The 14909-nt window shown below is 48.5% G+C and overlaps 1 protein-coding gene across 2 annotated transcripts in view; it reads left to right on the top strand.

Annotated features, from left to right (window-relative positions):
• The first annotated feature begins 611 nt into the window (after positions 1-611).
• SMTNL2 (smoothelin like 2) overlaps positions 612-14909 on the top strand; it is a 149238-nt gene continuing 134940 nt past the window's right edge. Inside the window, exon 1 of one of the 2 annotated variants that reach the window (XM_040338344.1) lies at positions 612-1214. In XM_040338344.1, the coding sequence (XP_040194278.1) occupies positions 870-1214 (345 nt within the window). In that variant the 5' untranslated portion in view covers positions 612-869. The remainder of the gene's footprint in view (positions 1215-14909) is intronic. The other variant, XM_040338346.1, reaches the window with a different exon arrangement.

The following is a 14909-nucleotide window of genomic DNA, read 5'->3' as shown; positions in this document are numbered from 1 at the left end:
AGGTGAGTAGTACCTATGGAGGTAGGGGGAGGTGAGTAGCACCTATGGAGGTAGGGGAGGTGTGAGTACCTATGGAGGTAGGGGAGGTGTGAGTAGTACCTATGGAGGTAGGGGAGGCGTGAGTAGTACCTATGGAGGTAGGGGGGGGGTGAGTAGTACCTATGGAGGTAGGGGAGGTGTGAGTAGTACCTATGGAGGTAGGGGGAGGTGAGTAGTACCTATGGAGGTAGGAGGGGTGTGAGTAGTACCTATGGAGGTAGGAGGGGTGTGAGTAGTACCTATGGAGGTAGGAGGGGGTGAGTAGTACCTATGGAGGTAGGGGAGGTGTGAGTAGCACCTATGGAGGTAGGAGGGGGTGAGTAGTACCTATGGAGGTAGGAGGGGGGTGAGTAGTACCTATGGAGGTAGGGGAGGGGTGAGTAGTACCTATGGAGGTAGGAGGGGGTGAGTAGTACCTATGGAGGTAGGAGGGGGGTGAGTAGTACCTATATAGGGTGTAGCATGCAGAGAGGAGTACGAAGCCCGGTGTCTGTAGTTAAGGAGTATATTTATTTTGGCCGGGGTGGTAACCCATAAGAAGTCCCCCTCCCCCTCCTGGATCCCTCCCCCGCCTGAGCATCTCCTTCCAGCGGAGTGTCGGCGGAGGAGCCGCTCATAGTGACCCGGGCTGATCTCGGTGACAGCTCCATCACATTCCTCTGTGCGGTGGATGTCACCTGTGGAGCGGCCGTCCCTCCCCCACTCACACACACCGGTCCGGTACACCTGTACACAGCGGAAGTGAGCTGACAATCACACCGGACAAGGTCACTGACTGGACGATGGTCGCCGCTCGCTGAAGTCAGTTAGAAGCCCCGCTCGCCGCCAGCATGGATCCCGGGGTGGAGGTGTCGGTGTGGCCGATGTGCAGCAGGAGTGTTTCGGAGGAGGAGGAGAGGGAATGTCCGCTCCGGGGGACCGTGCAGGGACTCCAAGCCGAGATGGAGGAGTTCAGGCGCGGGGTGGAGAGGCAGCTGGAGGACGTGCTGCGCCTGGCGGGGCCCCTCTCCCGGTCTGTCACCGACCTGCAGAGCGAGAACCGGAGGCTGCGGGAACAGGTGGACAAACTCAGCCGCCAGGTGGAAGTACTGAGCCGGGCTGCGGGGCTGAGCGGGGACGGACAGACCAGGTACTCCAGCCATGCGCTGCTCTCCGTCTCCACCAAGGCGGCTCAGGTCAGTTCTCTGCTCAGCACAGGGGCACCTACCCATCCCAGGGGGCACCTACCCATCCCAGGGGGCAATGAGGGGGGACCTACCCATCCCAGGGGGCAATGAGGGGGGCACCTACCTATCCCAGGGGGCAATGAGGGGGGCACCTACCCATCCCAGGGGGCAATGAGGGGGCACCTACCCATCCCAGGGGGCAATGAGGGGGCACCTACCCATCCCAGGGGGCAATGAGGGTGCACCTACCCATCCCAGGGGGACAACGAGGGGGACCTACCCATCCCAGGGGGCAATGAGGGGGACCTACCCATCCCAGGGGGCAATGAGGGGGCACCTACCCGTCCCGGGGGGCAATGAGGGGGCACCTACCCATCCCGGGGGGCAATGAGGGGGGACCTACATCCCAGGGGGCAATGAGGGGGGACCTACATCCCAGGGGGCAATGAGGGAGACCTACCCATCCCAGGGGGACAACAAGGGGGACCTAACCATCCCAGGGGGACCTACCCATCCCAGGGGGCAACAAGGGGCACCTACCCATCCCAGGGGGGGGGAATGAGGGGGCAATGAGGGGCACCTACCCGTCCCAGGGGGGCAATGAGGGGCACCTACCCATGCCAGGGGGCAATGAGGGGCACCTACCCATGCCAGGCAACCTATCCATCCCAGGGGGCAACAAGGGGGACCTACCCATCCCAGGGGACACTACCCATCCCAGGGGGCAACAAGAGAGACCTACCCATCCAAGGGGGCAACGAGAGGGACCTACCCATCCCAGGGGACACTACTTATCCCAGGGGGCAACAAGGGGGTCTTGTCAATCCCAGGGGGCAACGAGGGAGACCTGCCCATCCCAGGGGGCACTACTTATCACAGGGATCAACGAGAGGTGCCTACCCACCCCAGGGGGGCAACTAGAAGGACCTACCCATCTCAGGGGACACTACTTATCCCAGGGGGCAACGAGGGAGACCTACCCATCCCAGGGGGCAACGAGAGGGACCTACCCATCCCAGGGGGCAACGAGAGGGACCTACCCATCTCAGGGGACACTACATATCCCAGGGTGCAACAAGGGAGACCTACCCATCTCAGGGGGCGCTACTTATCACAGGGAGCAATGAGAGGGACCTACCCATCACAAGGGGGCATAGAAGGTGTTTGTTCTATCTATCCCTAATCCAGGCAAAACTTTTTTTTTTTTTTTTTTTAGTTTGGAACTTTTATTGAGGTTCTTGCTGCTGTCCATGTCCTTATTGTGGAAATATCCTTTCACATCTCTGTCCAGTGACACCAGGAAAATAAATAAATGAGGGGTAACAAGTGGCACATGGCCAAGAAGTCAGAAAGGGCAATAAAAAATAAAAGCCTGATGTTCTTGTCCCATACCAGTCCTCTGACACCAAAGTGTGCCCCCCATCCCCACTCTTTAGTTAGGCCCTAGAAAAATGAAAACGTGAGTGGCCAGGGGGTGGTGAAAACAGACAGTTGATCCACGTTCTTATTAAACCCCCACCATCCATCTACAAGTGGACATGGCAGACGGGGGGGGGGGGGGGCTTGTACACATACTGTACATGCTGCAGTTGGGATGCTTTGCTTCGTAGCATATTTAACTCTGCATGTCAAGTTTGACAGGAGGCAAGAGTTAATAAAAAAATATATAAAATGTATTATTATTTACACTTAAGAGCAATCCATGAATACAAACAATCACAGAAGCAGGACAAGCCTCAAGCTGTCATGCAGATTACACAGGGAGGACACATCTCTTCCAATCATCGGAGCTCGGTGACATCCGACGGGATACGGTCACAATATACACTATAGAATTATAGAAAACAATGTTTTAAGGCATATTTGATAGTAGAGGTTCCTTATTGTAAAAAAAAAAATTTTTGTCTGGAAATGGGCTTTAAATCACTATACAGTATTCTTTACTTACTGACGTATTGGCTCTGATTAGAACAGCCACACTGCTGCTATACAGAGGTTTAGAGACTCCATTCACTAACATGCAGTGATTAGAATTCATATATATTTTTATTATTATTATGGCATTATCATAGTGGATCTCTGTATAATTGTATTTATTTATTTTTTTGGTGGCATTTTCCAAACCATTGTAAGGTACAGCAGGACCCCAATCTTTTCCTAAGCCGTCTGACCCTGGTGGTCTTCTTTCTACATGGTATTCTATAGACAAGCTTCATCTTTTTGTACATTTAAATGATATTATTATATTTAAAGAAGCATTTGGATCTCTCCTTCTCAGAGTACTGCGCTCCTTTGAGTTGTACATGCTTCAAAAAGCAGCAGACAAAGATTAAGGATATTTTAGGGCTATTAAATGGGTTGTCGTGCCCCTCACACACACACACAAATTTACAGTGTGCGCTGCAAAGTATGTTGTGGTGCATTATGGTACTTTGCAGCACATATGCGCTCTGATGGCGCAGTGACATTCAAGCTTTATTTTTATTAAAATAACAAACATGCTATACTTAAATGCTCTGTGCAATGGTTTTGCACAGAGCAGCCCCAGTCCTCTTCTTCTCGGGTTCCCCGCCGGTGCTCCAGGCTCCTGCCCCATCCAGTGCAGAACTATGGGCTCTTACTCAGTCTTCATGTCATCAAAGGACCTTACATCTGTTGGAGAAGAGGCTGCAGGGAGAACTTTTTTGTTTTCCCAAGTTCAGCTTTAAAGTGGTTGTAAACCCCCCCCCCCCCCCCCCCCCAAAAAAAAACCTGCAAGACAAAGGCATAATGAACTAGTATGACTAGCATACTAGCTCATTATAAATTACTTACCTTAGATCGAAGCCCCCCACAGCGACCCTCGTTCCTCGCCGCCGCCATGATACCCGGAGTGATCTCCGGGTATCGGCGCTGTGACTGGCCAGAGCGGCGATGCCGTCACTCCCACGGATGCGCGTGGAACCAGCACGATTCCCGCAAATGCGCGCGTTTCGGGCACTTTCCCATTCAAGACCCGGCTCGCTCAGTGCGCCTACGCCGTTGTCTACGGCGCGCATGTGCCGTAGACATAGGTGCCCAATTTTCTGCAAATATCTCCTAAACCATGTAGGTTAAGGAGATATTGCAAGCATCTACAGCAGGGATATGCAATTAGCAGACCTCCAGATGTTGCAAAACTACAATTCCCATCATGCCTCTGCCTTTGGGTGTCATGCTTGTGGCTGTCAGAGTCTTGCTATGCCTCATGGGACTTGTAGTTCTGCAACAGCTGGAGGTCCGCCAATTGCATATCCCTGATCTACAGGTAAGCCTTAAAGGAGTTGTAAAGGAAAAAAATGTTTTGCCTAAAATTAATGTCTGCAATGTAGACAGACAGAATAGTGTAATGATTCTGTTAAAAAAAACGAGTAAATACCTATTAAATTCCTTCATCTATATCAGTGGTCATCAACCCTGTCCTGCAGGGCCCACTAACAGGCCTGGTTTTATGTATTACCTTGGGGAGATGCAGTCTAGAATACTGCAATCACTGAGAAGCAAATGATATCAGCTGTGATGTATTTCAGTTATCTTGCAAACCTGGCCTGTTAGTGGGCCCTGCAGGACAAGGTTGATGACCACTGATCTATATCACTGTGACGGTATCGGTATGATATCCCCGTCAACGTTCCCTTCTTCCCATAACGAAAATCACCCCAATATTCCACGAGGAGGGATATCCCTGGAATCGCCCAGAAAGCCACACATGAGACAAGCTTACTGCTAGAACAAGACACTTTAATGACACAAAAACTCAGCTTATATGTGGTTGCAACCTGTTAGGAACGCCCCCCCCCTCACACAGTGGGGTTTCCCATACAGATTATAGGAGACAAGTCGGAGCCGACCATGCAGACACATTTCTTTAGATAAAGACATCAGGGGAGTTAATTACTACACTGAAGCAATCAGAATAATTAACATACTACTTCTCTAATCATTTAGCCTGATGATACAATACACATCTTTTAAGGGTAAACACAGATCTTCTTCACACAACACAATAGATCAATTAACGTTTAGAATAGTGAGGGGACATTAGCAAGTCAATAACCTGTCAGGGGAATGAATCACACATGAAATTCCTTTCTACCTCTAACCCATATGGCTAGCAGGGAGCAGTAAACTGAGACATATAGGCAAATGTATCACAATGGCCCCCCTTTTGCTCCCTGCTCCGGCAAACCCGGTTGGACCTTCCCTGGTCCAGTAGGGTTGACGGGTTCAGAGCTTTTAGTCCGAGGTTAACTCCGTTTGGCATGACTGACCTCCCTTGGCAACTGCCTCAGACTCAGGTATGTCACCGGGTCGTCAGATCACACACTGGTCAGTCCCCAAGTCTTTGTGCGATCTGCAAAGTCACCAGAAGTCAGTGTGAAGACAGCGAATGGGTCTGTGCGCTGCCGTCTAGGTGTCCCGCTATGGGAGGGGCAGGTTATGGCTCTGAAGTGACAATCACAGGAGATTCATAAAAAGAAAAAGTTATATTTGTTGAAATGCTGTAGCACTGGTGCTCAGAGTCCGGGGGGGGGGGGGGAGGGGAATCAGAGCCCCATAAGATCAGCCACCCCCTGCTCCCTCCGCAGCCGCCGGTTCTCCTCTTGGAGCTTCTCCAGCTCCATCTCCAGTTCATGGAGCCTGGGGGGGTCAGCCTGCTGTGACCTCAGGTGGTTGTTCTCCTCCTCCATGCGGCTTATGCATTCCTCCAGCTCTATGTACTCACGGATCAGCTCCTGCTTGCTCATGTCCTGCAGGCTCTCCACGTGGTCCTTCATCATCAGGAACTGGGTGGTGGTGTAAGGGGCCACCGGTGGGCCCTTGGTGAACATCTCGGCCCGCATCTGGGACGCCCGCTGCGACTCCCTCTCCTCCAGTCGCTTCTTCTCCTCCCAGGTCAGCTTGTTATACGGCTTCCAGGACCTCTTCTTCTTGGGGGGTAGCCGGCGGTGCCTGTTTCTGCCCAGCTCCCTCCAGGGCCCCTCCGGCTCATGGCTGTCGCCCATGACCAGCTGACAATGGTGTTCCCTGTTGTCCGTAATAACAGATTGTACCATGAGGGCTTCGTAAGGGGTGCCCAATGGTTCTTCCTGACCCAGCTCCTGGAGATCCCAAGCCGAGTCTACACAATGGGCTGCTGCTGGTGGGCGGTACCCAGGTTGAGACCAATTTGACCTGGTGTTGTCGTTCATGGGGCAATTCTGCTTGAAGTGACCCAGCTGTTTGCACCGGAACCAGCGTTGTTCGTTGTCCTCCTGGCGTGGATAGCGAGGGCTAGATGTCACCGGTCTGTTAGGAGGTGGGTATCTAGCGGCTGGTGGGTGTGAGGGCGCCGTTGGTTGTGGAGGTTGTACCCGTGGTGTGACCTGGTTTGTCTTGCGAGTATCTGCATATTCATCCGCCAACTTCGCGGCCTCTGGTAGAGTCATGGGCCTGCGATCTCTCACCCAGTCTTTGACGTCCGTCTGGATGTGATTGTAAAATTGCTCCAGGAGCATTAGTTGCAAAATGTCCTCTGCGGTGGTGGCCTGGCTGCTGTTAGCCCAGTTAGAGGCCGACCGGGACAACTGGCATGCCCATTCCGCGTAAGAGTCTTCCGTGGTTTTGCGTGAGTCCCTGAACTTCTGTCGGTGGGACTCTGGGGTTACTGCATAACGAGCCAGGAGCGCTTCTTTAACCCGGGCGTAGCTATGGATATCCTGATCTGGCACGGTACGGAAAGCATCAGAAGCTTTGCCTGACAGTTTGCCTGACAATATTGCAACCCAGTCTCCTCTAGCTGTTCGGTGCAGGTTACATTGTCGCTCAAAATCTGCCAGGAAGTTATCAATCTCACAGTCCTTTTCATCAAAAGCTTTAAAAGCGCTAAACGGAATCTTCCTTGCGTCTGCTGTGCTGTACTCACTGTTTGGAGAATATGCGGCTGCTGGTTGGACTGCTGCCAGTTTTAACTGTAGTTCTGCTTCTCTTATTTGTTTATCCTTCTGTAGTTCTGCGTCTCTTATTTGTTTAGCCTCCTGTAGCTCTGCGTCTCTTATTTCTTTAGCCTTCTGTAGTTCTGCGTTTACTAACAGGTCCATCACTTTCAGCACCACATCCGGCGTTGGGTTCGGGCCGAACCAAGCTAGCTTCTCTCTCATTAGCTTGTTGGCTGGCGATTCCTCCTCCTGAATCACTGGTGTCTCCATCTCTTGTACTGCTGGCGTTGCTGCAATCCCGTCCTCCTGGTCTAGCTCCATTGATTCTGCTATGATGACCCGCTTGGTTTTGTTGCTAGCAATCCTTCCACGAACTTCCAGTAGTTCTTCCAGTGTCTGCTTGGAATCCGGGTGTGAAGGGGAATAGAAGGGAAAATCCCACTGCTACCAACCAATTTGTGATGGTATCGGTATGATATCCCCGTCAACGTTCCCTTCTTCCCATAACGAAAATCACCCCAATATTCCACGAGGAGGGATATCCTTGGAATCGCCCAGAAAGCCACACATGAGACAAGCTTACTGCTAGAACAAGACAGTTTAATGACACAAAAACTCAGCTTATATGTGGTTGCAACCTGTTAGGAACGCCCCCCCTCACACAGTGGGGTTTCCCATACAGATTATAGGAGACAAGTCGGAGCCGACCTTGCAGACACATTTCTTTAGATAAAGACATCAGGGGAGTTAATTACTACACTGAAGCAATCAGAATAATTAACATACTACTTCTCTAATCATTTAGCCTGATGATACAATACACATCTTTTAAGGGTAAACACAGATCTTCTTCACACAACACAATAGATCAATTAACGTTTAGAATAGTGAGGGGACATTAGCACGTCAATAACCTGTCAGAGGAATGAATCACACATGAAATTCCTTTCTACCTCTAACCCATATGGCTAGCAGGGAGCAGTAAACTGAGACATATAGGCAAATGTATCACAATCACCTCTGGCGTTCTAGTTTCTGTTCTCTCATTCACTTCCTGGTTTGCGGTGCTCGTTCATGTAAGAACTACATTTCCCAGTATGCATTGCGGCACGCCCAGTAATTCACACCTCCTTGAAGTCTCTAACTTGTAGAGAGCGTCCTGCCACACAGCTGTAGTTCCCAGGAGGGGGTGAGCACGTTACTGACCACCGCAGTAAAGCCTCCCATCACGGTGGTGAGTAACAATCAGACAAGCAGGAAGTGAACAGAACAGAGAAGAAATAGAGCAACTTCTGAGCAAAAACAAACAATGAAGAAGTGAAAAGAGGAATGTCTGCAGGTAAAGGATGCCTTTTTATGAAAATCCTTTACAACCCCTTTAATGTAGGCTTACCTGTAGGTGAAAGTGGTATTAGAGGGTATACAAGCAATTTAAAGTGAATCTAAACTTTTTTCTCTGCATTCTTTTATTTGTAAGATTTATTTTTTGACATTCGATGGCAAAATAAGAGAATATGGACCAAAAGGAAATGGAGAAGTCACATTGTATGGTGGTCAGTATTAAGCCTCATACACACGATTTTGTATTTTCCGACAACAAATGTGTGATGGCAGGGTTTTGTCAGATAATCCGACCGTTTGTACGCTTCATCGGACAATTGTTGTCGGAATTTCCGACAACAAATGTTGTATAGCATGCTTTCAAATTTTTCCGACAACAAAGGTGTCGGAAAATTTGTACAAAGTACAAGCACACATGCGCAGAACCAATGCTAACCATAAGACATTAGCAGAAGTTGCCCAAATGGTGGTGCTAAAGAGCTGAAAAAAAACATGTAGTTTCGTGTATGTTGGCTGAAAAAGTTCTGATGTCTGTATGCAGAACAAGTTCACAGCCACCGCCCTGCACACAAAATTCGATGTGCTCACCCGAGCCGTCGCTTCTCTCCCACTCCTCTGCCCGGCACTGGCATTTTAACTGTGGGCCCAGACTGTGACGGCTTGTGGGTTCACAGCTGGGTGCACACTGCGCATGCATGAGTTGCGTTGCGCTTACTGAATGGTCCAGCAGTCTTCTGGTACCTGTGACGTGTCCCAGAGGGAGGGGCAGAGGAGAACTTCAAGTGATACTAAAGTCTCTTTCCCTTGTTATTTAAAAAAAAAAATGTTATACTTGCCTGCTCTGTGTAACAGAGCAGCCCATATCCTCCTCTTTTTGGGTCCTTCTTTGATGCTCCTGGTCCTTCTCTACTTTTGAGTGCCCCCACAGCAAGCAGCTGGCTATGGGGGCACCCGGGCCAAGCCACAGCTTCCTGTGTCCATTCAGAGGCAGAAACGCAGCCCGGCCCGCCCCCTTTCTCTCTTTATTGGCTGTATGACTTTAATTGACAGCAGCGGGAGCCAATAGCGCCATGCTGCTGTCTCAGCCAATGAGAAGGGGAGTCCCAGGCAACCGAGACACTCCTGGCTGGATAGAGATGGGGCTCAGGTAAGTATTAGGGGGGTTGGTGTACACGGAAGGATTTTTATCTTAATGCCTTTACAACCCCTTTAAGCTTGGATCATAGGCGAGCTGAGCGGAAGAGGGAGTGCGTACCTGTCAAAACGAGGTATCTGTGCACCCCACAAAAAAATGACATGCCAAATGATGCAGGGGAGGGAGTGCTTTCCCTTTTGGGTGGAGCTCCACATTAACTGCTAGAGAGGGAAGAAGGGTGACCGCTCCGATAGACCAAGAGAACTCTCTCACCAAATCCAAAACCCTGGGTGCTGGCAATGCAATGACATGCAAAAATGGATGAAGGAGACTAGGACAGCCGCACTCCAATAAAATGGGTCACAAAACTGACATGTCACAGCAGAAATCAGAAAAGCACAGCTGACGCGTTTCACACTGTCATACAGTGCTTAATCATAGCTGCTATGATTAAGCACTGTATGACAGTGTGAAACGCGTTTTTGGAGTGCGGCTGTCCTAGTTTTCTTCATCCATTTTAACTGCTAGAGACTTTAGTATCATGATTGTAACTCATGCAAGAATATCATCACTAAAGAAACAGCTGTTGCACTTTGGAGGGTCAAATAAATTGTATAGATTGAGTAATTCAAATTGTAATGAAACTAGCCTGCATGCAGACAAACTGTATCTCTTGATTTTTAATATTAAACACGAAGTAATCCTTTAAATAAATACAAGATAATATAAAACACACATGACAATATTATGTTGTAATATTTATACTTTTGGAGTGTTTTTTGAGATGTTCTCGCCAAACGCTGAACTCTTGTATTTATAAATAATGACTAATAAGACAGGTGGGTCATCTCTTCGTACAAGCCAAGAGGAACATATTGAACACAACATCCCACGATCCCATAAAACGTCTTCAGCAGGAGGAATGTTCAGATGCATAGTGCAGTATAGTTGCAATTTCTGTTTTTTGTGGAAAAGTCCTAATTTCTTCAAGTTTCCCAACCAATTTTAACCTCTTTTGCTGTATTTTATTAAAATGTGTTGCATGTATATAGAGCAGCCTTTCTCAATCGGGGTGCCTCCTGAGGTCACCAGGCGTGCCAAGGCATGTGGTTCAAATTGAGCTCCTGATCCTCTGCCGAACTGTACATCGGCACAGCAGAAGCTTGGTCGGGAAAGTGAAGGTATTTTCCCGACCGTGTATGCATGTGTTTGTATGTGTGTTATTTTAATCTTCACTCCTAATCCTGTATGATCAGAACTGCTTTTCAGAGGCATTTGACAGACGGTGAAAAGGCAATATGTCGCCTTCACAACATCTGTTTTAACCCCCTAAAATGTAGCATCACCACGCCGCAACGGTGTGCGATGCATGCAGTTGCGGATTGGTTGCAGCCCCTTTCACCTGGGGGGGTATATTTCCAGCCCCTTTCACCTGGGGGGGTATACTTCCAGCCCCTTTCACCTGGGGGGGTATACTTCCAGCCCCTTTCACCTGGGGGGGTATACTTCCAGCCCCTTTCACCTGGGGGGGTATACTTCCAGCCCCTTTCACCTGGGGGGGTATACTTCCAGCCCCTTTCACCTGGGGCGGTATACTTCCAGCCCCTTTCACCTGGGGCGGTATACTTCCAACCCCTTTCACCTGGGGGGGGGGTATACTTCTAACCCCTTTCACCTGGGGGGGGGGTATACTTCTAACCCCTTTCACCTGGGGGGGGTATACTTCTAACCCCTTTCACCTGGGGGGGGTATACTTCTAACCCCTTTCACCTGGGGGGGGGTATACTTCCAGCCCCTTTCACCTGGGGGGGGTATACTTCCAGCCCCTTTTACCTGGGGGGGGGTATACTTCCAGCCCCTTTTACCTGGGGGGGGTATACTTCCAGCCCCTTTTACCTGGGGGGGGTATACTTCCAGCCCCTTTTACCTGGGGGGGGTATACTTCCAGCCCCTTTTACCTGGGGGGGGTATACTTCCAGCCCCTTTTACCTGGGGGGGTATACTTCCAGCCCCTTTTACCTGGGGGGGTATACTTCCAGCCCCTTTTACCTGGGGGGGGTATACTTCCAGCCCCTTTTACCTGGGGGGGGTATACTTCCAGCCCCTTTTACCTGGGGGGGGTATACTTCCAGCCCCTTTTACCTGGGGGGGGTATACTTCCAGCCCCTTTTACCTGGGGGGGGTATACTTCCAGCCCCTTTTACCTGGGGGGGGGGTATACTTCCAGCCCCTTTTACCTGGGGGGGGGGGGTATACTTCCAGCCCCTTTTACCTGGGGGGGGGGGTATACTTCCAGCCCCTTTTACCTGGGGGGGGTATACTTCCAGCCCCTTTTACCTGGGGGGGGGGTATACTTCCAGCCCCTTTTACCTGGGGGGGGGGTATACTTCCAGCCCCTTTTACCTGGGGGGGTATACTTCCAGCCCCTTTCACCGGGGGGGGGGGTATAGTTCCAGTCCCTTTCACCGGGGGGTATACTTCCAGCCCCTTTCACCTGGGCCTTTTTCACCTGGGTTGGTATACTTCCAGCCATGGCCAGCATGTGTACGACCCTGGCTGCTGCAGAGGGGGAGCTGTTGGTAGTGGTTTTACTACACCCCCCCCCCCCAAACATGTGTGAATGAGCCCTTGGACCACACCCAAAACGCACTGCGTTTGCCAATGCCTGCCCGTAACCAATCAGAATCGCTCTGATCCATCTTGGAATCTCTAAGGAAAGATCAGGAAGAAAAGTGGGGCTTTTAAATCCCCAGACCAAGGCACCAACCATGCGGGCAGTGACAGCTTATCGCCCACGGAGGTCACCTTCCCATTTTTTATTACACTTTAAATAGTCAAAGGTTTCACAAAGCACCACGAGCTTCAATTTCCAGGTTTCAGCAAAGTAAATAAGTAAATGTCCAGCTCTAAGGAGATATTGCTCCTGAGCTAATGAGATGATTAATAGTGTTCTGTAGGAGTAACAGAGAATAAGTGTAAGGTGCTTGTGATAGTGGGGAGAGATGGAATTGGGCTAAAGAAAGAAGTGTGGTGAGGACACTCATTGAAAAGGTATACAAAGTGGGTAGTGGGTGGTGTGGAAAGACTTTACCCACTTTGTACACCTTAGTGTAGGCCAGTGTTTCTCAATTCCAGTCCTCAGGCCCCCCCAACAGGTCAGGTTTTCAGGATTTCCATTATTTTGCACAGGTGATTTGATCAGTTTCACTGCCTTAGTAATCACCACAGCCTTTTCATCTGAGGGAAATCCTGAAAACCTGACCTGTTGGGGGGGCCTGAGGACTGGAATTGAGAAACACTGGTGTAGGGAAAGGTAGTATGAGCATCCGAAAATCAGAGATGGAGTTCACATCAGGCCAAAATGTTATAGCCTGCACATCCAGCTTTTGTCTGATGTAAAAGTCAAATCGTCTGTCAAAAGCACCGTACTAACGATCTGACAGCTCGTCTTCAGACTTATCCCTTGTGATTTTCATACAGTGTGTACGAGGCCTTAGTCTTAAGTTTGACAAGCACCTTAAGTTTTGTGGCATTTAATAACAAGTTTATGTGCATTTATATTGTGGTGCTGTTGAAGTTATTATGGATTTTACATTTTGCTTTTAAATCAAGGGCTTTCGTAACTATTTGCTATAAACACAAAATAAAATATGTACGTAAGCTCAATTTATAGCAGTGTTTTAGTTTTGGCTTGACATTTATAGGTCCCTTGGGCTTAACATGCGAGACCTGAGTGAAAAAGTTTGACAGCTTATATTGTGTTTTTTTTTTTTTTTATTCTTTTCAGGTTGTGGTGTGTTTTTTTTTATTAAGGCAGATTGAATAAATAATTCAATTGCTTTCATTAAGAAAGGCTTCAAAAAATGTCTAACTCTTTCTAAAAATAAACTTTAGGCAGGTTATAGCAATAATATAGCTTTTTATTTTGTTAAAATACACCATTAACCACTTAAGACCCGGACCATTATGCAGGTTAAGGATCTTGCCCCTTTTTGCGATTCGGCACTGCATCGCTTTAACTGACAATTGCGCTGTCGTGCGACGTGGCTCCCGAACAAAATTTGGAGTGCTTTTTTTTCCTACAAATAGAGCTTTCTTTTGGTGGTATTTGATCACCTCTCCATTTTTTATTTCTTGCGCTATAAACAAAAATACAGCTATAATAAATATCCCCCCAAAATATATAAAAAAAAGTTTTTCCCTTAGTTTAGGCCGATACGTATTCTTCTACATATTTTTGGTAAAAAAAAATCGCAATAAGCGTTTATCGATTGGTTTGCGCAAAATTTATAGCATTTACAAAATAGGGGATAGTTTTATTGCATTTTTATTAATTATTTTTTTTGATTGATATAGGATACTAACGCCCTGGGTAACCTCTATCAAAAAGTGAAATAAACTACAGCTGCTACTTAGTGAATGAATTAAAATGAAAAAAACTTAACCTAAATAGGTGTAAGAAAATTGCAGCGCTAATTAATATAATAATAAATAAACAATAACATATAAACTCTAACACCACGTGACAAGTGATATAAAGTCCATAAAAAATTGATGAACAAATTCGATGATAAAATTCCTTATTGTGTGATCATTCCATCTCACCACCGTGCTGTTATAACTCCCCTCTGAAAAACACACTCACCAGACGGATTTGCCTTTCACTCTTGTGTTAGGCTAAATCACTTGTGTATGATCCCACAAATGGATAAACGAATCTCAGCTGGACCACCGTGATAATCCCTCAATGTACATGAAAACTTGCCGTTACTGGGAGCCGGGAATCTGGAGTGTGGTGATCCTATACCAACTGAGCTCACACCTTGCAGTTTAGGAGTTAACCACTAGGGGGCACTGTAGGGGTTAAGTGTGACCTCATGTGTGTTTGTAACTGTAGGGGGGCGGGGCTGGACGTGTGATGTCATTGATCGTCTTTGCCTATATCAGGGAACAGACGATCAATGACACTGCCAAAGTGAAGAACAGGGAAGGTGTGTTTACACACACCTCTCCCCGTTGTTCAGCTCCAGTGACCGATCGTGGGACAGCCGTGCCATTCTGCCAACGTATATCGGCGTGAAGGGGTCCTTAAGTGGTTAAAGTACTTTTTTTTACTATCATTCGAGAAGAGATGGGTTCAGATTATTTTTTATAGTATGTGTCCCGCTAGAGAAATCTATCCAATGTGAATGGCATCCCCATCTTTGAGAGTTGTCCCTTAAAAAGATATCCCTTATTGGAGGTCATTTTGGCCCCTCTTGTTATGGTTACAACTTAAAGGGGTTGTAAAGG

Source organism: Rana temporaria, chromosome 2 (assembly GCF_905171775.1).
Source record: "Rana temporaria chromosome 2, aRanTem1.1, whole genome shotgun sequence".
Taxonomy (NCBI): Eukaryota; Metazoa; Chordata; class Amphibia; order Anura; family Ranidae; genus Rana; species Rana temporaria.
The sequence above is the reverse complement of the archived record's forward strand: the minus strand, read 5'-3'. Positions and strand labels throughout refer to the sequence as shown.